Here is a 24,709-nt window from a genome sequence, read left to right on the forward strand (position 1 = left end):
GAGCTGTAAACTAGACTGGGTAATTAAAAATAGATACTGTACTGTAACAGCAAAAGGCACTGTAATACCAAAACCTATGTTTGCCATTACCGTACACCCTCTTGGGATATTGCCAAAGGAAGTTATATACAGAAATCCATACCAATCACCAGTAATTAAATCAATAATTAAACTCAAAGGACGCTTTATTTAAGTGAAGGTTACTTTCCCCTAGTGTTTTCAAATAACGATTACGGAGGCAGACACAAACACAGATACACCATACCGGGGGGGCGGGGGGGGGACGGACAGACAGACAGACAGAATTCTGGGAAATTCTAAAGTCCTTTTTCTTCAAAACAAGTTGTGCAATCCGATCCCCCAAGTGGTGAATTTTATGCAATCTGCTCCCGAAGAACTGAAGCCTGTCCGCTTTCACATGATGCCTCCCAAAGCATCTGCAACCAGCTCGTTTACTTCCACGTTAAAAGGGGCGCAAGAGACAAACAGACCCTTCTAGGAAGAATCCGCTTCTCCTCCCTAGGCTGTGCTTTTTCCTCAGCCCGCTTTTTCACGACGGGAACGATCGCTCCACCTACTCAGGAGGAGCAGGAGGCGACGGGAATCGACCGGAGGAGGACGACGCCTCCTGGATCGCTCTTAGAAAGGGGTGGTCCGGGACTTTGTATGTGCGCGCGCGCGCGCCGGAGAAGTGAGTTCCTGCTAGCCTGGGTCCATCTCCTCCTCTTTCTCCTCCCCCTGGCGGAAGGCGGGGAGGGGGGGATCCCAGAGGACGTCCCGGGTTGGCTGTCCGAGGGAAACTCGCGCCCCGGGAGTGCAGTGCAAAGTTTGTAGCCACGTGGGTAGCACGCGGAAGGAGGAGGGTCCCGGGGGTTTTTGAACTCCTTCCTGACACCATCGGAGCCTCTTTGAGCGCAAGAGCTGCTGTTGTCAGGAGACTCGCCATGCCTTCCGCGGAGATCATCAGTGGGAAAACCGTTTCCGCGTAAGTTCCCTCCATCGCCTCGGTGCACAGATTGTGGGGATGGAGATTCACGCTGATATGTGTATCTTTTTCTGCAAAAAAAAGGGGGGGAGAGGGGGGCAGCGGAAGACTTTCCACATTCGGCAGGGCGGCAGCACCGTAAACATGATACGTGGGGTATACCTGGGCTGTTATCTAGTACATAGGTATGATGAAGAACATGCTTATCAGAATAAAATAAATCCTAAGAATCCTAACTTTGCAGTCCAGTCTAACACGGTGTGGATCTTATATTGATCTCTACTTGGAGGTAAATCCCATTGAATTTAGTGAGATTGCCTGCAGATGTTTCTCAAAAAGAGGCTGTGGGGATCAGCACTTGCATTAACTCTGCTTTATCTATTTTGCTCATCCAACAGCCAAATCTGTTTGCAATTTTATTTTCTGGATGACTTTCTCAAAGGCACATTAAGACATTTGTCCCTATGGAACAGTTAAGTTGGGAGGAAGCTCAACTAGCCACATTTTGTGCGTGTCATGTCACTGCTTAATTGTGGCCTGTTGAATAACTACTTCAGAGTTGTCACAGTGCTCTACACCAGAATCAAACCACATTATGGTTTACAATAATGAGTGAACCCAACAAACATCACCTTTGAGAAAATGGCTTGCCTTTTCTTCCGTACTGAGGCATACATACGGCACAGGAACATGGAAAGTTTTTCCCACCTTAACTACCTTTAGCCTAGCATTAACTCTTCCGCCTTACTAAATTTGAATTGTTCACTCTCTTGAGCTCGGACTCTAGAATGCTAGGCAGCTCTTTTTTTTCACCTGCTCTTTGCCAACAGAATCATGCTGGATCTTTTAGATACAGAATTTGAGATGGCAGAGTATTAGAGCAGATTCCAGCACCCACCTAGCTATGAAATTTGTTAGAGGATGCTCACATAGTTAGTTGGCTGTGTTCTCACAAATCGCTGCACCATAAACTAGCCAACCACATTTAAGTTGATGTTTCAACCTAGCCTGCTTTGGATTAATGATGTATGTTGCCATTTGATAAAATTATGTGTGTGAAGTCATGCATTACTCTAGTATATGGTCTATCAAAATTACAACATGCCACTTTGATTATACAAGTGACTTAGAATAGAATAACAGAGTTGGAAGGGACCTTGGAGGTCTTCTAGTAGTCCAACCCCCGGCTCAGCAGGAAGCCCTACACCACTTCAGACAAATGGTTGTCCAACATCTTCTTAAAAATTTCCAGTGTTGGAGCATTCACAACTTCTGGAGGCAAGTTGTTCCACTGATTAATTATTCTAACTCTCAGGAAATTTCTCCTTAGTTCTAAGTTGCTTCTTTCCTTCATTAGTTTCCACCCATTGCTTCTTGTCCTGCCTTTAGGTGCTTTGGAGAATAGCTTGACCCTCTTTGTGGCAACCCCTGAGATATTGGAGCACTGCTATCATGTCACTCCTAGTCCTTCTTTTCATTAAACTAGACATACCCAGTTCCTGCAACTGCCCTTCATATGTTTTAGCCTTCAGGCCTCTAATTTCTTCTGTAAGGATTCCTCCTTTTTTTCCCCTCTGTAAAAATGCCCTAGAATGAAAGGTAACTGAAGCAGCATTGAAATTACAAGGTAGCTAATTCGCTACTCGTGTCTCTCCTGAGGGTAGAACTGTACCTCCTAACCACAGCAAGGGAGGCAGGATTTCAACAGGCGCTTGAATCTTGGTATTTGGGAGAACTGCATCCAGTTTGTATTAAAGGCACACCACCTCTAATAAGAAAGGGGTGGAGTGAAAGTATCATGGGATTAAAGGAAAAATCATGCCTAGATTTGCATATAACTTAGAGAGTTCTAATAAGTAAGCATGTTTTTTAAAAATGTGTATAAGTGTGTGCTTTATGGTTGGTGCCATCTTGGAAGAATTGTTTCCTCCTGTTTGGGAGCGGAGGTGGTTTCTTCTAGGATGGGACTTGTCATCAGCAGTGATTGGTTGTGCGAAAGGGTTTCATAGAAAATCACAGCACAAGTTTTTAATATTACATTATCCCTAAATCTAGAAAGTTTTGCACAGGAGATATGAACTGACAGATGCCAGGTAGTGGAAACAGGCCTGTTTTTTTCTTTCTCACCAGTTCCTGTGCCTTTAATGGTTGGGCAGTTAGGCATTGCCTACTTTCTGATTCCAAATTGTGATTGTGCTCCTCCTCTGTTTCTTGGAAGAGAACATCTAATTATTGTGCAAGTTTGTTCTATTACACGGATTCGGTTGGGAGGTTGCTTGCATAAGCAGCTTCTGGCAGGAGTTAACCTATATAGGTTTTGCTCTGGTGCTAAACTGCCAGGTTCACAGAATTTTGATGCTTTCCTATCATACTATAATTGCTAGAAAATGCAGAACAAGGTCCATTTAAAAAAAGAAAACTACAGCTGTCCAAGTTGGGTGAAAGGGATATACTTGATCTTTGAATAACAAAAGGAATATACCGGGGAGTAGATACCACATTGTAGGTAGCAATTCTGGGCAGACTTTAGTTGATCTCAAAAAAGCTAAACTAAACAAGTTAGTATTTAAGTGGGAGAGCACCAGAAAATCCCAGGACTATGGACTGGACTGGAAGTTGAAAAACCATCTGGAAGAAGATAATGTCAACTTCTCCTGCTTTCTTGCCAAAAAACAAATGGACAGGTCAACAGGGTTTTCTTTTTAATCTGGTAGAATATATGCTGCTGTAAGTATGCAGGTTGTTTTCCTTTTGTGCTTTTAAGTCAGTATTGATTCCTGGATGACTGCCTGAACAAGCCCATGCAGTGTTCCTGGCAAGATCTTTCAGAAAAAGTTTGCCATTGCCTCCTTCCTAGGGCTGAGAGAGGAGACTGGCCCAAGGTCACCCAGCTGACCTCATGACTAAGGCAGAACTAGTTCATCCAGCTTCCTTCCTCAGTTATCCACTACACAGACTGGCTCTCAGATATGTATATAAACAAATTGGACTTTTAAGAGTAAGTTTTCTGCATTCTCTCAAAATTTCTTAATAGCACACTTCTAAATAAAGCTATGCATAGTAGGTGCATCATTTTTTTATTGTTTTCAAAAGGCTAATGGAAGCCTTTCCAGCCCAGATCAATTCCTATAAAGATGGTGCTTAATTCCTAGATAGCCATGTAATCATGGGCATCAAGAGAGGTCACCACATATGCTATCATACTCATAGGTGCCATTTTGAGGGAATATCCATCCATCTTTGGACTAAGTTTTAAAACCGTGGGAAGGAGAAACCTATCAAGTCTTTTTCTGAAGGGTATCTTTGATTTGCTATCCTTCCTTATTGCTTATGAACTCAGAGTTCCATGATTGATTAACATTTTACTGTATATCTTGATCCTGAAATTATACATATGATACAAAATGTTTGCTGACTTTTGAAATCCATTCACTTTTTTTATGCAGAGGTAGGGAATCTTTACTTCTTTATGTGATGTTGAACTCCCAGGTCTATTGGCTGCATTGGCTTGGGCCAAGAGAATTCAGACCAGCAACATCAGGAAGGTTGCAAATTTCAGATCTCTGCTTTTAAAATCACCTGTATAGGTGTCTGGTTGGCAAAGGTCCCAGTTTTGTTTTAAATAAATCACACTTAGAAACATACCAAGAGAAGCTTTATCACTTCATTCCTTTTCCTTACCTGGCTCCCTTGTAGATTCATTTATTCATTCAAAACTGGATGCTCCATCAGCCACATGCATACTGTCAGAGATTTTCTTAGGAAACAAAAGTTGATGGATTGAGTGCAGTTCAGTGCTTTGTGTAGAAGCATGCTTGCCTTTTCATTGAAAAAACAAAGATAAATTGAACTAATAAAGAACAGAAACTTAAAAATTGTGCATTTTGCCTTCTAGTAAAGTGGGTAACTCCAGTAAGCTTGCAGATAACGTACTCTCAGCATTCCAGGTATGCTCACAATCCTATAAATTGGGATTTTGTTTCCCATAATGCATCAATTATAGGAACTCCTATTGTTTTCCATTATTAGATTACTGGAAAAATAAGGTTGAGTCCATCTATTGTGCTAAACCAGGGGTAACCCTAACCTTAAACTATTCTTTGCAATATTTTGATTAGGCCAAATCAGTCCATAATCAGTTGACTAATAGGAAACCATTAGTCTGTTGCCTTATTTGTTTGAATGGGCTTTCATAGATCAGACATAATCAATAGAACTTTAATATTGCTTGATGCTGCATCAAATCCAGCTGTTTTTGTCATAGGAATTATAGGGTGAAAACATCACAAGTGCTCCTCTGTTGGACTATAGCTTCTGGTTCTGTTGCCTGAGGTTTATGAAAGTATGTTCGGTATCTCTGGAGGCCCATCCCTACTGTGGGGGGAAAGAATGACCAATACATTATTGACAAATCCAAGAAATGCAGCTGTGTTAGTCTGTTGCAAGAAATGACTGGTTGCACCCCAAAGAGAAGCTGTTTTATAATGACAAACCTTTCTGAACTGTCTATGTTGCCAGGCTACAATTTAGTAGCTGTTTTTAAAGTTTCCAAATTGTGTTGATTTGGAAGTTGAACCTAAAAGAGGAAGTTGGAGAATAAAAATAAATATTCTCCTTCTTTTAGACCTCAAGGGGGTGTTCAAGAACAACAGAATTGGAAAAATTACTGTGTGAGAATGTTTCAGATAGATTTCATAAAGAGAGGGATGTAGATACCGGTATATCTATTCCTCCCAAGTTTTTTGTGGTAGGATATCACGAGTTTAGAATTCGTAAGGCTCATGTGCAACTGATTAAACAGCACTTAACAGCACGTATGACCAGGCTATCTGTGAAATTTAAGGGAAAGTTTCTGTTCTTTACATGTTGCATGGAGTTTTCCTTTCTAGCTGAATTGGCACATGAAGCAGCTGCAAGAATCTGCTCTCTTACTGACCTTTGGAATTGAAAGCTGTTGCAAACATTTAACATGGCCCACATTGGAAAAAAACAGAATAAATTTCAGCTATTGTGGAATAGTGGATTACTTTGTTCTTGGGCTTGGGATGAATGGAGAGCAAATCCTTTCTCAGCCCCGGAACTCACTGGGCAATCTTCAAGCAGCATTGTTTTAAGTCACAGATTGTGCTAAATCATGATTTGCTTAGCCACCGTTTTTTCAATAAGCCGCATTCTGGCATACTTTAACAGAAAAAGATATCTATGATGCTCTTTATTGTAGAAAACTACACAATGCAATGAGTATTGGGTCTTTGAGAGATTTCATTACCTAAATAGAGAAACAGAATGACCATGGGTGGGCAAAAAGCAGTGAGAGTGGAAACAACTTCTGACTTCCTGCCAGCTTTTCCAGTGATGTTGACTGTAGGAAACTGGCAGAAAGCGCTGGAAATCACAAATATGTGATTGCAGCAATGTGGCAATACTTGAAGCAGCCCCAAATTTGCTGTGGGTCTCAAATTTGGGACCCATTTCTGTAAGTTACCCCATTTGAGGAATGTTGATTCAAAAATTGTTGCCCAGTGATACACCATTGTGTCCAATTGAAGATTGCAATCAAACAAGACAATAGTAGTAGTATATATGTTACGGTGAAAGACCGAAATTGGTGAATGTCGACATTCACATAGTCGCTTGGTGTATGTCCGAAATATTTGCTTATTTCTGACTTACACCGGCCAATGTCGACATTCACCAAGTACTAATGGTGAATGTTGGACATGTCGGAGATTTATATTTTTTTCTCCGTTTTCGCCTCTCTTTGCGAGAGGAGCTGCAGCTGCTTCTCTCAGCGAAATTTCTTGAACCGAAATCTCATTTATGGGAAGTAACTTTTCTTTACAAATTACGAACTGGTTAGGGTTAGGGTTAGGGTTAGGTGATTGTCGACATACACCGGTGAGGGTCCGAATGTAAAACCCTAACCCTAACCCTAACCCTAACCAGTTCGTAATTTGTAAAGAAAAGTTACTTCCCATAAATGAGATTTCGGTTCAAGAAATTTCGCTGAGAGAAGCAGCTGCAGCTCCTCTCGCAAAGAGAGGCGCAAAGAGAGGCGAAAACGTTACGTCACCGAAATACGGAGAAAAAAATATAAATCTCCGACATGTCCAACATTCACCATTAGTACTTGGTGAATGTCGACATTGGCCGGTGTAAGTCAGAAATAAGCAAATATTTCGGACATACACCAAGCGACTATGTGAATGTCGACATTCACCGGTGAATGTCGACATTCACCAGATTTCGGACTTTCACCATAACATATAGATTGCAAGATACTATAGTAACCTAAGCCCTGTGCCAACTAGGCTCCCTATCCCAGTTAGTTTTTCTTTCTTTCCTTTTTATGTTAGAAAGGGAATCTGGCACTATTAGTGCCAGCCAACCTCTATTTTCAAGATCTCTTATGGGCAGCATAGGGTTTTTTAGAACATGAAAATGATAAGTGGCTTGTAAGCATTGCTTAGTTTGGATGGGAGCCTATCTGCCCAGGAAAAGAATAAAGGTAAGCAGAATCAGGAGGGATTGTCCTAAAAGAGGAAAACTGGTGGGAATGGCATCTAGAATTGTTAATTTCTCATTTTTTAACTTCTTAGATGCCTCAGGAAAACCATGCAAGATGCTCAGCAATTTTTTGGAAGAGAATTCAAAATTCTAAAAGTGTTCAGTGGTCAGAAAGTTTTGGGGTCCCCTGTCATCAATCATATTGGCTATGTTCAAACAATTTGCTAAACTGAAATTAAACTAACATATTGTGGCTTACTGCGATGTGTGAATCCCATCACTGAACTCGTTAACATTCTTGTAAGAAGAAAAGAATAATTGCAGCGTAATAAATTATTTAAATTAGGAATTTAAGATGCAATAAACCCATTGGGCAAAAATGGCATTAACTACATTTATTTTATTGTGAATCTGGACTTCTTAAACTAAAGTCTGCATATTTAAATAACTAGTTTTTTTACTTGCCACTTCCAGGAATTCTGTGGCGAAAATCTCATACCCTTTCCCTTTCTGTTCATTTGGGAACATAAATTAGGGATGTTAAATTAATTTGCTTGATTGGCAAATTAATTTCATCAGGCCCTTTTATAGCCAGCTTAGGACTTCGTTTTAAAATCACTTTACATCAGGGGTGTCCAAACTTGGCAACTTTAAGACTTGTGGACTTCAACTCCCAGAATTCCCCACCCAGCAGACTGGCTGGGGAATTCTGGGAGTTGAAGTCCACAAGTCTTAAAGTTGCCAAGTTTGGACACCCCTGCTTTACATTTATGAAGCAGAAGGCAGTAACAGAAATGTTGCTATTTAGTACATATGAGAAAAAAACCATTTGGGTAACAAAAACTATTTTATGATCCCCGACTTATGACCACAATGAAGCCCAAAATTTCAGCTGACAAGACATTTGTCAAGTGAGTTTTGCCCCGCTTTACGACCTTTCTTGCCATGGCTGTTAAATGAATCACTGCATTGTTAGTAACATGTTAAGTGAATCTGGCTTCCCCATTGACTTTGCTTGTTAGAAAGTCGCAAAAGGTGATCACGTGACTCTGGGACACTGCAACCATCGTAAATATGAACCAGTTGCCAAACATCCAAAATTTGATCACGTGATCATGGGGATCCTGCAATGGTCGTAGGTGTGAAAAATGGCCATAAGTCACTTTTCTCAGTGCTGTTGTAACTTTCAACAATCACTAAATGAACGGTTGTGCGTTGTGGACTACCGTTATTAGAAGTAGCTGGGAATGAGCTCTTAGCAAGCTGAAATGGATGTGATGGAATTCGTGGAGTGGGATTTGGTGAAATATTAACTGATAAAAGAGACGTCCATGCTACTCAGCTCTTTTATCCAGTGGAAATTACTAAATCTATTTGGTCAGTAAGAGTTGAAACTGGTTTGATGACATATAATCAATAAAATAAATATTGTGAAATTAAAGCCAACAGAGACGTTAATTTCTTACAGGGCTATCTCAAATGTCACCTTGAAAAACAAGTATTTGTAACATTAGGAAACGTTTAAGGAGATCATGGGTAAAATACCTTCTTTTGATTCATCCAAAATCACTCCCTCTGTCAGTTGATTTTCTCTCTCTCTCTCTCTCTCCCTCCCTCCGTGTGTGCGTATGTGCGTATACACACACTTAATTTGTAGTTTCAACAGTGAAAAGTAAGAAAATGCCACAATATCATTATAGATATTATGGGAGATTTGAAAGATGACTGGCATTGTTTCAAGTGCCAACCTAAAGAGAAAATTAAGACAAAGATAACTTGAAACCAAATCTTTCCAGGAAAAAGTGAGGAAATTAGGTAAATTTAGCTAATAGAAAAAAATCACTAAAGGAGTATCATGTGGAAAAATCAAGACTCAAAGAGATCTACTGTGTGAGCTCTGAACTGCTGCTTCTCACTCTCAAAGCTGAGAAAAGAATGGCCAAAAGTCTATTGACTCCAAAGGATGAGGAGGAAAAGTATAAGAAGTTCAAGCCAATCGTCCATATTGGGTTTAATTTTTGTGTTCTTGAGCAGGCAAATCTATGTATAAACAGGATTTCTTTTGTGACTAATTACACAGCTTCCTTTAGTGTGCCAAGTCTCTGAAATTTCTGCTTTTGAGTGCAGGATGCAACTTTACGAATGCAGAGTTGACTTATCATTGTACCTGGGTGAAGTCTGACATAAGCCCTGTTTAAGCAGCATCAAACATCTCAGACCTCTTTCTCGAATCCCTGCTAGTAACATTTTATGATATTTGGAAAGCTGCTTTCTCACACCTTGACAGCTATTTAATTAAATAATAACTTGTTTCTTGTGTTGTATTAATAGAAAGTGGTTTGGGGAGAGGGTTGATATTAGATATTAGATTTGTATTTTGCAAAGCATGATTTGTGATTTTGCACCACAAATAAACTCAGCCAATTCTAGCTCATGAAAAAATAATGGTTAAGCAGAACCTGGCTTAATGCAATGTTTGTAGCAGGTAATTATTAAGTTCTACTGGTCTTTCAAAGAATGTTAAGGGGGAAAACGTTATTTGCAGTTGCACTCTGGGTTCACCAGGTGGCACTGAAAGGTGTGATTGTTAATTTTACTGGAGTAGAGTGTAGGGTAGTAAATGATATATAATAGCAACTGGTTTGTCAGTTTCATTTTCTTCTTCAATTTGATGCACAGGTACAGTATATGTGGTATCTCACTAAATAGTAGTAACTGTGAGAGGGCTAGTAAGGAGTGGGATTTGCTCTCAGTTTATAGTCTACTGGGTTGTCTGGCAGTGTTGGTGGGGGTGGTCTTAAAGATTCTTTGGGTTATTTGCTGTTGGCTTGTTTGGCAGTTCCTTGATAGGGGTATTGTTTACTTGATTGATGTTAATCTTGAAGTTGATCTATGCTCATCTGGTTGCTGATTGCAGGTGGGGAGGTTGTGTTCCCTTTTTGGCTTGTTAATTGTCTCTTTTGACAAACCCCATTCCTTACTAGCAATGATGATGTTACCCATGTTGGGTAATGAAACATCCTCATTTCAACCCTGAGATACAAATATTCTCCTTTATTGATACATTTGTCAGTTGGCCACTAAACACGTCAGTTTTAAAAACTGCCTTTAATAATTTTCCTTGTTAGACTTCATCTCATTTTAGGCTATTGCATACCTTCACAACTGCACTGTTGACTCACACAATTGACGAGTGACACTTCATGACATTTTATGAGCAAAGAAAAGAAAGTTGTTCAATCATCTTTACTAGTTGATGGATTTCTTCCCCTTTCTTCATTCTGGTCAGCCACACAGTCTTCCACATTTGTGGAATTGGGGATTAAAAACGGGAAAACTAAATGGTGCAAAATTAAATCTTGGGGTTATCTTTAGAACTAGATCCCACTTCCAATTAATCTACCATTAATTGTTAATGTTTACTTTCTCTTTCCCACCTGTTCTTTCTAGCCAAGTAAGGGAACGACTGAAGAACCAAGTTGCAGAAATGAAAGCAAAAGTTCCTGGTTTCAGGCCAGGCCTTGCTATTCTGCAGGTAAGGACTATATATATATATATATATTGTCAAACTGTAGAGACAAGCCAAACATATACAGGTAGTCTTTGATTTATGACCACAATTGGCAATGGAACCTCTTCCCCTAAGTGAGGTGGTTAAGTGAGTCACACCCAATATTGCAATCTATATGTTGGAGTTGTTAAGCAGATCACCAGGGTTGTTAAGCAAACCACATGGTTGTTAAGTAAGTCTGCTTTCCCCCGTAGACTTCGTTTGCCAAACCCTGGTTAGGAAAGTCACAAATGCCAATCCAGTGAACCCAGGACACTTGAACAATTGTAAATACATGCCAAGCACCTGAATTTTGATTATGTGATGATGCAGCAATCATAACTGAGGACCAATTATAAGTTACTTTTCTTGATTGTAACTTGGACACTAAATGAATAGCTCATGAATAAATCGAGGACTATCTGTAATAGTTTTGGTGCATTGTTGTTTTATAGCACCTTCATTTCCATAGTCCTTACAGTCAATAATCTTTTTTTGTATTGGGAAGGATCAACATAACAGCAAATTGTTGACAACACAATTAAACATGTCTGTGAACTGTGAAAACTTTACAAGGAATGGCAGCTGCATCCAGAGAGACAATTTTTCTGGGAGTACACAAACTCTGAATTCAAAGGAGAAAAAGAAACTGCAGAGCACGCAGGGGTTCTCATGTAGCATCTGTCAGCAACCCCTTAAACTGCTGGGATTATACTGTAGCCACAAAAACACCGACATGATTCCAGTAAAAGCCGCATCTATTTTAAAAGTTGCCAAGATATGCTACGTGAATGCTCCAAAGTGCCTTTTCCCCCTTTGAATTCAATGCTGTGCACTACCTTAGTGCCATCTCTTGAATTTTAGATGCAGTTTAAACAGGAGAAAGTATCCAAAAAGCCTTTCATGATGCCAAACATTTTTTTTCTGTTTCTTTTATCTTGCATTTATGCTACTTGGATGTGTCTGTAAAGTCAGAGTGAGCTTAGTTTGAGGAAGACATTGCGTTATACATTACTAGCACACTTGTAAAATTTCATATTAGCTGAGAAGGCAGATTAAATATGAATATATTCATATTTAGAGTGAAGGTTTTAAAGTCTGCCAGATTCCAGCTAAGCACACTAAAAATCTCCTCTGTTGACTGGGAGGAATTATGTAAGAAAGAATGAAGTCTGCATCTTCGGAGGCAGATACAAGATCCCAGTTGAGCTAGTGCAGCAGTGAAAATATAATTTTACCTATTAAATCGGATTGAGAGAAAACTTTAGGCCAGGGCTGTCAAACTTTTGGCCCTCAGACCGGATGCGTCACACACTGGCCATGCCTACACCCAGTTTAGCGAAGGGGAAAAAGTCACAATGTCAGACCTGAAAGTCCTCATCGCCGTGACGTCAGCTCATCGTATTTCAGAACTGGCAGCCCTGTCGGTTCGCCAGGACCTATGTACCGTCCACCCAGATAGGGTGGTGTTGAGACTGGACCCTACCTTTATTCCAAAGGTTAATACTTGGTTTCATAGAACGCAAGAAATTGTGATTCCTGATTTCTGTCCGAGACCGTCACATCCCAGGGAACGACAGTGGCACATGTTGGACGTGAGAAGGGCGCTGAAAACATACATCACCCGCACCTCCGAATTCCGGAAGTCGGAGTCTTTATTCGTGTCATTTCATCCAGGTTCCCTGGGCAAGAAAGTCTCCTCTTCCACTGTTGGCAGGTGGCTGCGCGCCTGCATCGCCCTGGCCTACGAATCTCGAATAAAATGAAACTTTGAGAGAACTCAAGCCTCAGAGTCTTCTTTCATTAGGGATGTTACTTGGATCCCTGACACACAATATATCACATGATGATGCCATGACAACGCAAATGTGACACTCCTGCTTTAGGCAATACGTGTAGTGGTTGAGGCACTGGCTTAGAAATCAGGAGATTGTGAGTTCTAGTCCCACTTTAGGCATGAAGACAACTGAGTGACATTGAACCACTCTTTCTCTCACTCTCACAGCCCAACCCACCTCACAGGATGGTTGTGTGAAAAATAGGGAGAAGAAGGAGTATTAGCTATGTTCATTGCCTTATTACTGATAAAGTATTAAAGCAGGGGTGTCCAAACTTGGGAACTTTAAGACTTGTGGACTTCAACTCCCAGAATTCCCCAGCCAGCTGGAGAATTCTGGGAGTTGAAGTCCACAAGTCTTAAAGTTCCCAAGTTTGGACACCCCTGTATTAAAGGTAGAATAAAAATGTAATAAATAGACAACCAAGAAATTTGCTTATGTAGAAACATTACCATTTTTATGAGATTAATAACACATTATTTGTTCCATTGTACTGTACATAAAATTGTTTTCTATCCGCCACTAAAGTAACAGATTAAGATGAAAAAGTATTTCGGAGCAATAAAACATATTATTAATATTGTTTTGTTCTGTTTTGGTAATATCCAACATCTTGGAAAAGTAAAAAATGATCTAGGATAAATAAATATATCTTAGAATTGTGCCAAAGATTTTGATGTCATGATCAGAACCCTTCAACTTTGAAACGCTTTCTGTAAATTTAGTCTTCAATAGCATGGATAAAAGGATGAAAGACCTATAACAGTGGTCCCCAACCTTACAAAGAAATAACCATTCTGAAACAGATACCAAAAAGAATAAGAGATAAGAGGAAGAAATTCTTCTTTCTAACTAAAAAATTATATGAAAAAAATATCTGGTTCAGGTGGTTAATTCCAGAAGGCTTGTTGATTTTCTGGGAGGGGGGTAGAGTGAGAATTAATACAGTAGTGGAGGCAGAAGCCTTCATGGAAAAACACAAGAACCTCCTAGATTTAATTTTTTTAATTTAATTTAATTTAATGCTTCTAGACCGCCCCCTCTCCCGAAAGGGACTCGGGGCGGTGTACAGTTCATACAAAATATATCAGATACAATAAAATTAAGTATGTACAGTTGACAGTTGACATGGAGGAGGTTAGCATGACATTAAAAGAACTGTACAAAGCAGATTAAAATAAGTTCAAACCCCTAAAAACAAATACAGTGAATTAAAAACCCCTAAAATAACCAGATATAGTGCGTTTGCCAGGAGGGACAGTTGAATTATGCCAGGCCTGCTAATCGGAACAGGTGGGTCTTCAGTTTTTGCCGGAAGGAGCGGAGGTCAGAAGTGGTTCTAATGTCGGGGGGGAGGTCATTCCAGAGGGTTGGGCCCATCACAGAGAAGGCCCTACTCCTCGGTGTCGCCCGCCGGCATTGTCCAGTGGATGGCACCAGGAGAAGTTCCTCCCTGTGTGAGCGTATTGGCCGCAGGGATGTATGTGGGAGGATGCGATCCCGCAAGTAACTAGGTCCCGTGCCATGGAGCGCTTTAAAGATGGTAATCAGCACCTTGAAACGCACCCGGAAAACCACAGGTAGCCAATGCAGCTCGCGCAGGAGAGGTGTTACGTGGGAGTACCTCGTACTCCCCATCACAGCCCGCGCGGCTGCATTCTGAACTAACTGCAGTCTCCGGGCGCGTCCCAAGGGCAGCCCCATGTAGAGAGTGTTGCAGTAATCCAGGCGGGACGTCACCAGCGCATGAGTGACCGTGCGTAGGGCATCCCGGTCCAGTAGGGGGCGCAATTGGCGCACCAGGCGAACCTGGTGGAACGCCCCCCTTGCCACGGCCGCCACATGGTCATCCATTGACAGCCGGGCATCAAGGAGGACGCCCAAATTGCGCGCCCGTTCCACAGGGGGCAACTGCTCGCCCCCTATGGCCAGCGATGGAATCAGCTGGCTGAATCGAGGTGCCGGTAGCCACAGCCACTCAGTCTTGGAGGGGTTGAGTTTAAGTCTGTTGTCCTCCATCCAGACCCCGACGGCCTCCAAACACCGGGACATTACTTCGACAGCCTCGTTGGGGTGGTTTGGAGTTGAAATATACAGCTGAGTATCATCAGCGTAGAGGTGATACTCAACCCCAAAACCACGGATGATCTCACCCAGCGGCTTTACATATGTGTTGAACAGGAGAGGCGAGAGGACCGACCCCTGTGGCACCCCACAAGTGAGTGGCCTCGGGGTCGACCTCTGTCCCCCTGTCAACACACATTGCCTCCGGTCGGAGAGGTAGGAGCCGAACCACCGCAAAACGGTACCTCCGACTCCCATCCCCTCCAACCGGCGCAATAGGATACCATGGTCGATGGTATCAAAAGCCGCCGAGAGATCTAATAGGACCAGGATAGAGGAACAACCTCTATCTCTGGCCCTCCAGAGATCATCAACCAACGCGACCAAGGCTGTCTCTGTGCTGTGCCCAGGTCGGAAGCCGGACTGGCGTGAGTCTAGATACTCGGATTCGTCAAGGTGTCGTGGAAACTGCTGGGCCACCACATTCTCAACAACCTTCGCTAGAAACAGAAGGTTGGAGACTGGACGATAGTTAGCTAGCTCCATTGGGTCGAGTGAGGGCCTCTTAAGTAAGGGCCTCACCACCGCCTCTTTCAAGGCGGTTGGTAAGGATCCCTCACCCAATGAGGCATTCACCAGGCCCAGAAGCCAGCCTCGTGTCACCTCCCAAGATGCCAGTACCAACCAGGAGGGACACGGGTCCATTAAACATGTGGTGGGTCGCAGCCGTCCACGCAACCTATCTAAATCCTCGGGGGCAACAGAATCAAACCCCTCCCAGGATGGTCTCACAAGACTCGCTGTTGGCGGCTCGTCTGGTCCACTGAGTGGGGCCCATCCGCTCCGGATCTGAGCGACTTTGTCCTGCAGATATTCCCCAAATTCCTCTGCTCTGCCCTGTAAAGGTGCCCCCTGCGTCCCCTGTGACAAGAGGGAGCGGGTCACCCTAAACAGGGCAGCAGGGCGGTTATCCGCGGACGCAATAAGGGTGGCACAATATCTACGTTTGGCCGCCCTTAATGCCACCAGGTAGGTCCGCAAGTAGGATCTTACCTGTGTTCGATCAGATTCGGAGCGTGAGGACCTCCACCTGCTCTCTAGACGTCTCCTGTGACGCTTCATCACCCTCAGCTCCTCGGTATACCAAGGAGCCCGGGTGGGTCGCTGCCGCAGGAGAGGTCGCAAAGGCGCAATCCGGTCCAAGGCCCCAGCCGCCGCCCTATTCCAGGCGGCCGCTAGGTCCTCCGACCGAGCGCGGGTCAGGGCTACAGGTAATGGCCCAAGCTCCGTCTGGAACCTATCCGGCTCCATCAGGCGCTTGGGGCGGTACCAGTGTGGACCGTCTGGTCCCGCCTCCTCGCGGTGGGGGGTAGCGCCAGGGAAGTTAAGCCGGAAACATGAGTGATCTGACCATGACAGGGGTGTAACAGTAAAATCCCCTCTACCCAGATCACTCGTCCACTGCTCAGATACAAAGACAAGGTCCAATGTGTGGCCTCCTTCGTGTGTGGGGCCCTGAATTAACTGGGTCAGGCCCATGGCTGTCATGGAAGCCATGAACTCCCGAGCTACCTCAGATGCTGCTCCCGTCGACGGCAGGTTGAAATCTCCCATGACCATGAGCCTGGGGATCTCAACCGCCGTCTCCGAGATCAGCTCGAGGAGCTCGGGCAGGGCTGCTGATGTATAGCGAGGAGCCAAGTATACAATCAGCAAACCCAACTGCCTCCGTGGGCCCCATTTCACACCAAGGGACTCACACCCGGATATCTGAGGAACAGTGAACTCCCTCGGCTCTAGACCTTCCCGTATAACTACCGCCACCCCACCACCCTTACCCAGGGCCCGAGGCTGATGGAATGCACGGAAACCTGGTGGGCACATTTCCACGAGGGGTAAACCACCCTCGTGGCCCAACCAGGTTTCCGTTATCCCTGCAAGGTCTAGCTCCCCCTCAGAGATCAACTCATTAATGAGGGGGGCCTTGTTGGTTACGGACCTTGCATTGCAAAGCATCAGCCGTAGGCCCGGGCTCTGTAGTTCCTGGCCACCTAGGTTGCGGGGGTTGGTGCAGACGACCGGGCATAGCCAACAACCACGGTCTCCCAACCGACCTTGTGATCTTCTCTTGTCCTCGCATCCCCCCCTCCCCGCGACCGTTGTAATCAAACAACCCTCTATTGGAATCTCTTGTTCCCTCTCCCCCCCCGCTCCGCTCACTTCCTTCCCGGACTCACCTGTCCGTCCAGCACTGGCACTGGCGCCTCTCCCGGCCTGGTTATCACACCCCCCCTCCCTGGAACCCCTTAATAACAATAAAAAACTTCTGGATAAAAAGCCCCTCAGCCTCCGTTTCTTCCACCTCTCGGGGTTCACAAACCCGTCATCAAGGCAGGCCCTTGAGAGAGCCAAGGGCCATACCTGCGAGAGCGGGGCCTCCCGCAGGCGGAGCAGGTCTAGCCTTGAGTAAATTGATAAAGTATTAAAACCCAATTGGGTAAGGGTGCAGATGGTAAAAATTAATAGTTAATAGCCGGAGGCTGAGATGTTACTGGGGAGCTGGAGGGGAAAATGTTCCAAATATTTCCGGGACGTGAAGGTGAAGCAGGTGGAGATATCATAAAATGAGGTGACAGTCCAAGGTGGATTGAAAATAAATGTAGTACAGATGTGGGTTCCTTAGTAAATGAGGGGTGGCCTTCTAAGCCCAGCTGTTCTTGGTCTTAGTCTGGGCAGTCAGTTGGGCTCATCCATGGCCCTAACACGGGTCTTCAGTGACCTCTAAGGTTCCAGGTCATCCCCAACCATTATTTAGGTCTTCTTCTTTCTACTGGTTCCCCAACATCCTCACCTTGACCCCCCCCATCCGGCGTCTCAGTTCTCAGTTCTCTTAACATTTCTCAGTTCTCAGTTCTCTTAACATTTGCAGCAATTTGGGAAAAGCTTCCAAAATTATCAGGATTCTCAAGACACCAGAGCAAGTTCCTAGGAGCATGGGGGCAGCCAGGATATGGCCAGCTGTTATGGGGGAGTCCCTAGGAGTCCCTGGCTGCGGTTCTTTCCACACACCCAATACCGCAGCCATCTCCCAGTGCCGCTCCCTGCTGCCTCCCCATTCTGCTCACCACTCGATGTCCTCTGGTGTTTTTTAGCGTTGTAGGGCGGCTCCAGAACTTCCATTGTCTCCCCATCCTCTCTGGTGCCGCTGGCTTGCCTTTCCTGGTGCTGTCTTGCCTTTTCCCCTTTCCACTTTCAAATTTCGCGCCGCGCTGCCGCCGTCGCCGCCGCGCTGCCGCCGCCACCGCCATTGCCTCACAGCTTCCTTTCTCGGCTGCTCAGCGATGGCGAACCTTTTTTGGCTCGCGTGCCACAAGTGGGGGGAACGTGGGGGGGTCGTGTACGGGCGTGCCGCACCCACAATGCAACGCGCGATCCCCCAGTGCGCATGCACGAACAACGCGCCCCCCCCCATTTTTACATGCTTTTTTCGCCCTCCCCAGGCTCCAGAGGCTTTATAGGAGCCTGGGGAGGGTGAAAAGAGCCTCCCCCGCCCCCCCGGAGGGCCTCCGGAGGCTTCAGGGACCGTCCGGAGGCTTCCCTGAAGCCTTCGGAACGCTTAAAACCACCCTCCGAGCAAACCGGAAGTGACTTCCGGGTTGCTCGGAGGGTCATTTTAAGCGCTCCAAAGGCATCAGGGAAGCCTCCGGACGGTCCCTGAAGTCTCCAGGGGGGGAGGCTCTTTTCGCCCTCCCCAGGCTCCTATAAAACCTCTGGAGCCTGGGGAAGGCGAAAAATAGCTTTTAAAAAGGTGAACTCAGCTGACAGGGCAGCACCTCGTGTGCCCTGACAAATGGCTCCGCGTGCCACTTGTGGCACGCGTGCCATAGGTTCGCCATCACTGTCCTAGATGAAACAAGAGACACTGCACAAGACATGAAGGGGGGAGGAGCCATGGCTCAGCCAACAGACAGGGGAGAAGAGACAGCAATGAGACTTAGGTCACAGAAATGATTTAAAAACACATTGCAATTGTTAATACAATGAAATTGATAGAAGTGATATAAAGTATGGTTGAAGATGTTAAAGAATTTGAAGTAAACCTAAACTGCTAATATGTATGTAATAATGATATTTTGATATATATAAAATAAGAGAGAGATGTAAGGCCGGGGAAGTACCTCCTTCCGTATGATGTAGCTGTCAAAAACTTTCTCCACATTTATGTACCCTTTTCCCCAATATACTTGAAAAAAACCCCAAAAACTTTTTTTATAAAAAACCAGTGGTTCCCAACCTTTGAGGCTTGGTGGCCCAACAAGGGGGATGGAAGAACTGGCTTAGGCAAATTCAGCTTCCCGCAGCCGGTCATGTGGCCCAATTCTGTACAGGCCTCAGCCCGATAGTGGGCCACAGCCCAGGAGTTGGGGAACACTGGCCTATAAAATAATCTGATTTATTTCCCCCAAAGGTTGGTGACCGGGATGATTCAAATCTCTACATTAGCATGAAGCTGAAGGCTGCCGCTGAGGTAATTCTGCTTTATATAGCATTAGATTCAATGCAACATTTTGTCCCTATTTGTGAACTTAGCTTCAAGTAGAGAAGTTGAGATACATAGTTTCCAATTGTGAGATGTAATCTAACCATAATTTTTCTTGTTAGGATTAATGGATACTCAATTACAAAAGAGTAGTGGAAGATTAGTTTTATATATGATTGCTGCTACCCGCAATGGAGGAATGGTTGGTGAAAATGACAGAAGTAGGCAGCATTGTTTGATTGGCGAAAGAGCAATAACTACATTTATTAGTGACTGGAAACCTCTTTTGCTGAAAAAAGGAGGAAAATTATGGGTTTGAAGATTAGAAAGGGTATCTTATGGAAAGAAGGAAAATGTGATGTAATTTTAGATAGATGGTAAAATATAATTATAACCACTATCAAGGAGATGGGAAATTGTTTCTGTAGTAATAGAAACTCTGCAAATTCTTCCCTTCTGGTGGAAAGACTTTGCGACAATTGTCTTCTTCAGCTGTACAAAGTTAGGATCAGTGTATGTTATGGAGGACTGTTATGATAACCAAGGATTATTCGCCAATTTGCACAGGGACAAATGCTTAATTAAAGCTACAGGAAAGAAGTACACACACATATACAGATAGGTATCTATATACATATTCAGTTCTGGTCGCCACGATGTAAAAAAGATGTGGAGACTCTAGAAAGAGTGCAGAGAAGAGCAACAAAGATGATTAGGGGACTGGAGACTAAAACATGAAGAACGGTTGCAGGAACTGGGTATGTTTAGCTTAAGAGAAAGAAGGACTAGGGGAGACATGATAGCAGTGTTCCAATATCTCAGAGGTTGCCACAAAGAAGAGGGAGTCAAACTATTCTCCAAGGCACCTGAGGGTAGAACAAGAAGCAATGGGTGGAAACTAATCAAGGAGAGAAGCAACTTAGAACTGAGGAGAAATTTCCTGACAGTTAGAACTATTAATCAGTGGGACAGCTTGCCACCAGAAGTTGTGAATGCCCCAACACTGGAAGTCTTTAAGAAGATGTTGGATAGCCATCTGTCTGAAACGGTATAGGGTTTCCTGCCTAGGCAGGGGGTTGGACTAGAAGGCCTCCAAGGTCCCTTCCAACTCTACTATTGTATTATATAAATATAAAAACTTGTTTTTATTTCTGTTTCAAGACCAGAATTGAACACATGCTTAGTTCTTATTTTCCCACACTGTACTGCGATGACAGATGATGAAACTCTTGCTTTGCAGTGTGTCAAGAAAGTTGCCTGGTTGCCTAGACAACCTAGGAATACATTTTCCTGGCTTTGCCAATGAACATGATATACCTTTTTTGAACTCTGCATGAGGAACGTTATAAAGCTTGCAAAATGAGACTGTTTAACCTTCATCTGATCATGTCTCAGTTTATAAACTCTGTCATTCACTTGGCATTTTCTTTTCTCAGATCGGGATCAATGCCAATCACATCAAGCTGCCAGGTACTGCTACAGAAGCTGAGGTAATCCACTTCATTTTAAGATATGTATGCATCAGCTGTATGTGATCAGATCAGTCTCACCTGATATTATGTCTTCTGTTGCCCCTTGGAAATCGGTATCCTGAACCACTATTGAAATGATTGTTTTCTTTCTAACATTAGCTACCTTCGGTGTCTATGATTTAACATTTTTAATTTGGGAATGTCTTAAAAAAAATTACCAGGCAGAAACTGACTAAAAATAGCATGTCATGTCAAATCATGATTTTCTATTTATGTACTCTTGAATAAACCATGGTTGGCTACTGTGGACATGAACTCAATCATAAAGCTTAAGTGTGCTGCTTTGTTTTTAAATGGTTCAGTTAATTAAAAATAATAAACGAAAAGCATACAATACCAACCCAAAGAAACTCTAATAGATTCTAGAATTATCATTAGGTGGATGGCTACAAGTCTGGATATTGTTCAGAAGTATACTTACTTTTTTATGGGGAAAAAAAGCAAAGATAAACTAAAATGACGGAAAATACTTAACAGGCAAAAGCTGGTGGCAAGGAATAATTCATTTATAATCTCATTAATAATTCTGCTCTCCATAACAACCATATTTCAAGAGATTCCAAATGTGAGCTGGGAAGGTTGGTATCATTATTATAAACTATGAAATGTTTACAAACCGTAGCTGGGTTGACATAACCTACTAAGTTAATAATAATAATAATAATAATAATAATAATAATAATAATAATAATAATAATAATAATAATAATAATAATAATAATAAATTTTTAGCCGCTCCCTCTCCACAGGGGACTCGGGGCGGCGTACAACAAGAGCACATACATATATACATATAAACATACACATACACGTATACACATACATGGAGGAGGAATAGTAATAAAATTAACAATTAAAATACCCCAAATTAAAAGTTACAAATTTAAAAAAGACTGTCAGGAGGAATAGGATGAAACTACGGTTGAGCCAGGCCAGATAATTGAAAAAGGTGGGTCTTCCTGCCGATCTTCCAACGCCCTCCGGCGCCTCGGGCCTCACTCTCCTTCCCGCGGCCCTCCCGCTGGTCTGGGCTCACAGCGACCGGAAAGTTGCACCAAAGACAAATTCCTTGTGTGTCCAATCACACTTGGCCAATAAAGAATTCTATTCTATTCTAAGTTTTTGTTTGACTTTGGTTTAGTGCAAGCACATCCAACCCATGATCCACAGGCTGCCTGTGACTCTGGACAGCTAGTAGTCTGGCCCCACAACATCGTAAATGTTTAACATTATGTGATTTATATACATTAACTATGGTATATTATATATTTTATAAGAGGCCCAAGCAATTCCTCTTCATTTAATGCAGCCCAGGCAAGGCAAAAGTTTGGACACCCATGGTTTAGCACATAGGTGTCAAACTCAATTTTATTGTGGGATGCATCAGGGTTGTGTTTGACCTCGGGGGCCAGGGTGGGCATGGCCAGCTTGATGTCACTTGTGTTGAGGGTGTCTGTGGTGGCCCAAGCGCTCTGCCAGTGAAAATGACCTGAGCTCTGCTTCCAGCCACGATGGCCTCCTGCCATTTTCACTGGCAGAGAGCGGCAGGAGGCCATCGCAGCCAAAAACAGAGCCTCGAAGGAACACATGCTCCATTTTCACTGGCAGAGGCACCACGGGCCAGTCCTTTGCTGTTTCTAGGGTAGCCCTGCAGGCCAGATCTAAGCACCCCCCCAGGCCAGATCTGGCCCCCGGGCCTTGAGTTTGACACCCCTGGTTTAGCAGGTTGTATGATTAGCCCTAACACTGCATTTGGATACATTCATAATTACGAGGTAATGTTGAGAATAATTCCAGTTTGTTAGAGCTGGTAAGTATTTCTGTGCCCCTTACACAATCACTCATGCTTGATGCCACCTGGCAGCAGGCGTGATTGAAGAAATCAGGAAGCCTGTGGTTTGTCAACATTGCCTCTGAACTGGCTTGTTTCCCATCTTTTCACCATTCCTATTAACTTGCAGGTGCTCAAATGCATTAACAATTTGAATGAAGACCCTGCCATCCATGGGTTTATAGTGCAATTGCCTCTGGATACAAACAAGCCCATCAACACAGAGAAAATAACCAATGCTGTGGCACCCGAAAAAGATGTCGATGGGTATGATTGTTTTTTAAAAATGCATGTTAATTTACTTGTGGATAAAACTCTCTTATTGGGAGTTATAATCCCAAAGCATCTGGAGGGCCAGTTGGGGAAGGAATACATTAAAGCAGTGATTTTTCAAACTTGGCAACTTTAAGATATGTGAACTTCAACATGAAATGCCAACTGAGAAATTCTGGGAGTTGAAGTCTGCACATCTTAAAGTGGTCAAGTTGGGAAAATATTATCCTAAAGAAAAGCAAAATAATTGTCTTTAGAAGTGGCTGCTTTTAAAAGTGTCTGTTCGCTAGTATATATGTTAGGTTTCTATTTTGCTTTTATTCTCAAAAGAAGAAAACTTCCCTAGTATAAGTAAATATTCAGGCATAAGATCACCAAAAGTTAAGCTTTAATAACTTCTGTTTGCCATTGCCTTCTTCCTTGAGCTGAGAGAGAATGATTGGCTTGGTGACTTTGTGCCTAAGGTGGGACTAGAAATATTTCGTCTACCGTAGTTTCTAGCCTGGTACCTTAATCATTATGGCAAACTGGCTGTTATTAAATTGCAAGGGAGATAGTTTTTTTAAAAAATCACCATATTTTGTTATGAACACGAAGCAAAAAAAGTTACATTAAAGTAAGTTAGACTATCAGTCTATCTAATTCAGTGATATGAGTATTTAGTATAGGAAGTCCTTGACTTACAACCACAATTGCACCCACAATTTCTGTTGCTAAGTGAGACGTTTGTTAAGTAAGTTTTTCCCCATTTTACGACCTTTCTTGCCCCTGTTGTTAAGTGAATTACTGCAGTTGTTAAGTTAGTAACATGATTTTTAAGTGAATCTGGCTTCCCTGTTGATTTTGCTTGCCGGAAGGTCATATGACCTATGACCCCAAGACACTGCAACCGTTATAAATACGAGTCAGTTGCCAAGTGTCTGAATTTTGATCATGGGAGCCGTGGTGATGCCGCAAAGTGTGAAAAATGGACAAAAGTCACCTTTTTCAGTGCTGTTGTAACTTGAACTAAGCGAACTATTGTAAGTCGAGGGCTACCTGTAATCCACAAGGTTTCTCGTAGTTCCTCCCCTACAAAAGTTTAGATGGGAATAAAAAATTCAGAGCCGTCTACAAAAGTTTAGATGGGAAGATAAAATTTCAAGGACTGCTGTTTTGCTTTTTTCCTTTTTAGCTTGAGCAGTATAAATGCAGGGAAGCTGTCACGTGGGGACCTCAGCAACTGCTTCATTCCTTGTACACCCAAAGGATGCATGGAACTTATCAGGCAAACAGGTGAGCAAGGAAAAGAGGGGTCTTGATTCACAAGAGCCAGGGATACGCTTTAGGTACCATGAGTGATTATGGGTGGAAAAGGAATGAAAGAAAACACAGACATAAACACTTGAGGGGCAACTCAGTTGATGCCTTATCATAAAGAGCAATTTAGCTCAAGTGAAGAGAAATATTCCCTCTTTAAATGGGATAGGCAGTTCAGAAATGTGAACGTTAAATAAAATGTTGGAAGAAGTATGTCAGAGCATTCAAAGACACTCTGCCTTAATTAATTCATATAAATGGGGCTGGAAAAAACTCTACTGCACTTTTCA

General features: G+C 43.2%; 1 protein-coding gene across 2 annotated transcripts in view; it reads left to right on the top strand.

Moving 5' to 3' along the window:
* The first annotated feature begins 825 nt into the window (after positions 1-825).
* Positions 826-24,709, top strand: part of MTHFD1 (methylenetetrahydrofolate dehydrogenase, cyclohydrolase and formyltetrahydrofolate synthetase 1) — a 75,867-nt gene continuing 51,983 nt past the window's right edge. For both annotated transcript variants that reach the window (XM_081944180.1, XM_081944181.1), the window contains exons 1-6: positions 826-985; positions 10,943-11,027; positions 19,413-19,472; positions 20,921-20,974; positions 22,978-23,114; positions 24,295-24,395. In XM_081944180.1, the coding sequence (XP_081800306.1) occupies positions 945-985; positions 10,943-11,027; positions 19,413-19,472; positions 20,921-20,974; positions 22,978-23,114; positions 24,295-24,395 (478 nt within the window). In that variant the 5' untranslated portion in view covers positions 826-944. The remainder of the gene's footprint in view (positions 986-10,942; positions 11,028-19,412; positions 19,473-20,920; positions 20,975-22,977; positions 23,115-24,294; positions 24,396-24,709) is intronic.

This window comes from Natrix helvetica (genome assembly GCF_964273705.1).
Source record: "Natrix helvetica genome assembly, chromosome: 1".
Classification (NCBI taxonomy): Eukaryota; Metazoa; Chordata; class Lepidosauria; order Squamata; family Natricidae; genus Natrix; species Natrix helvetica.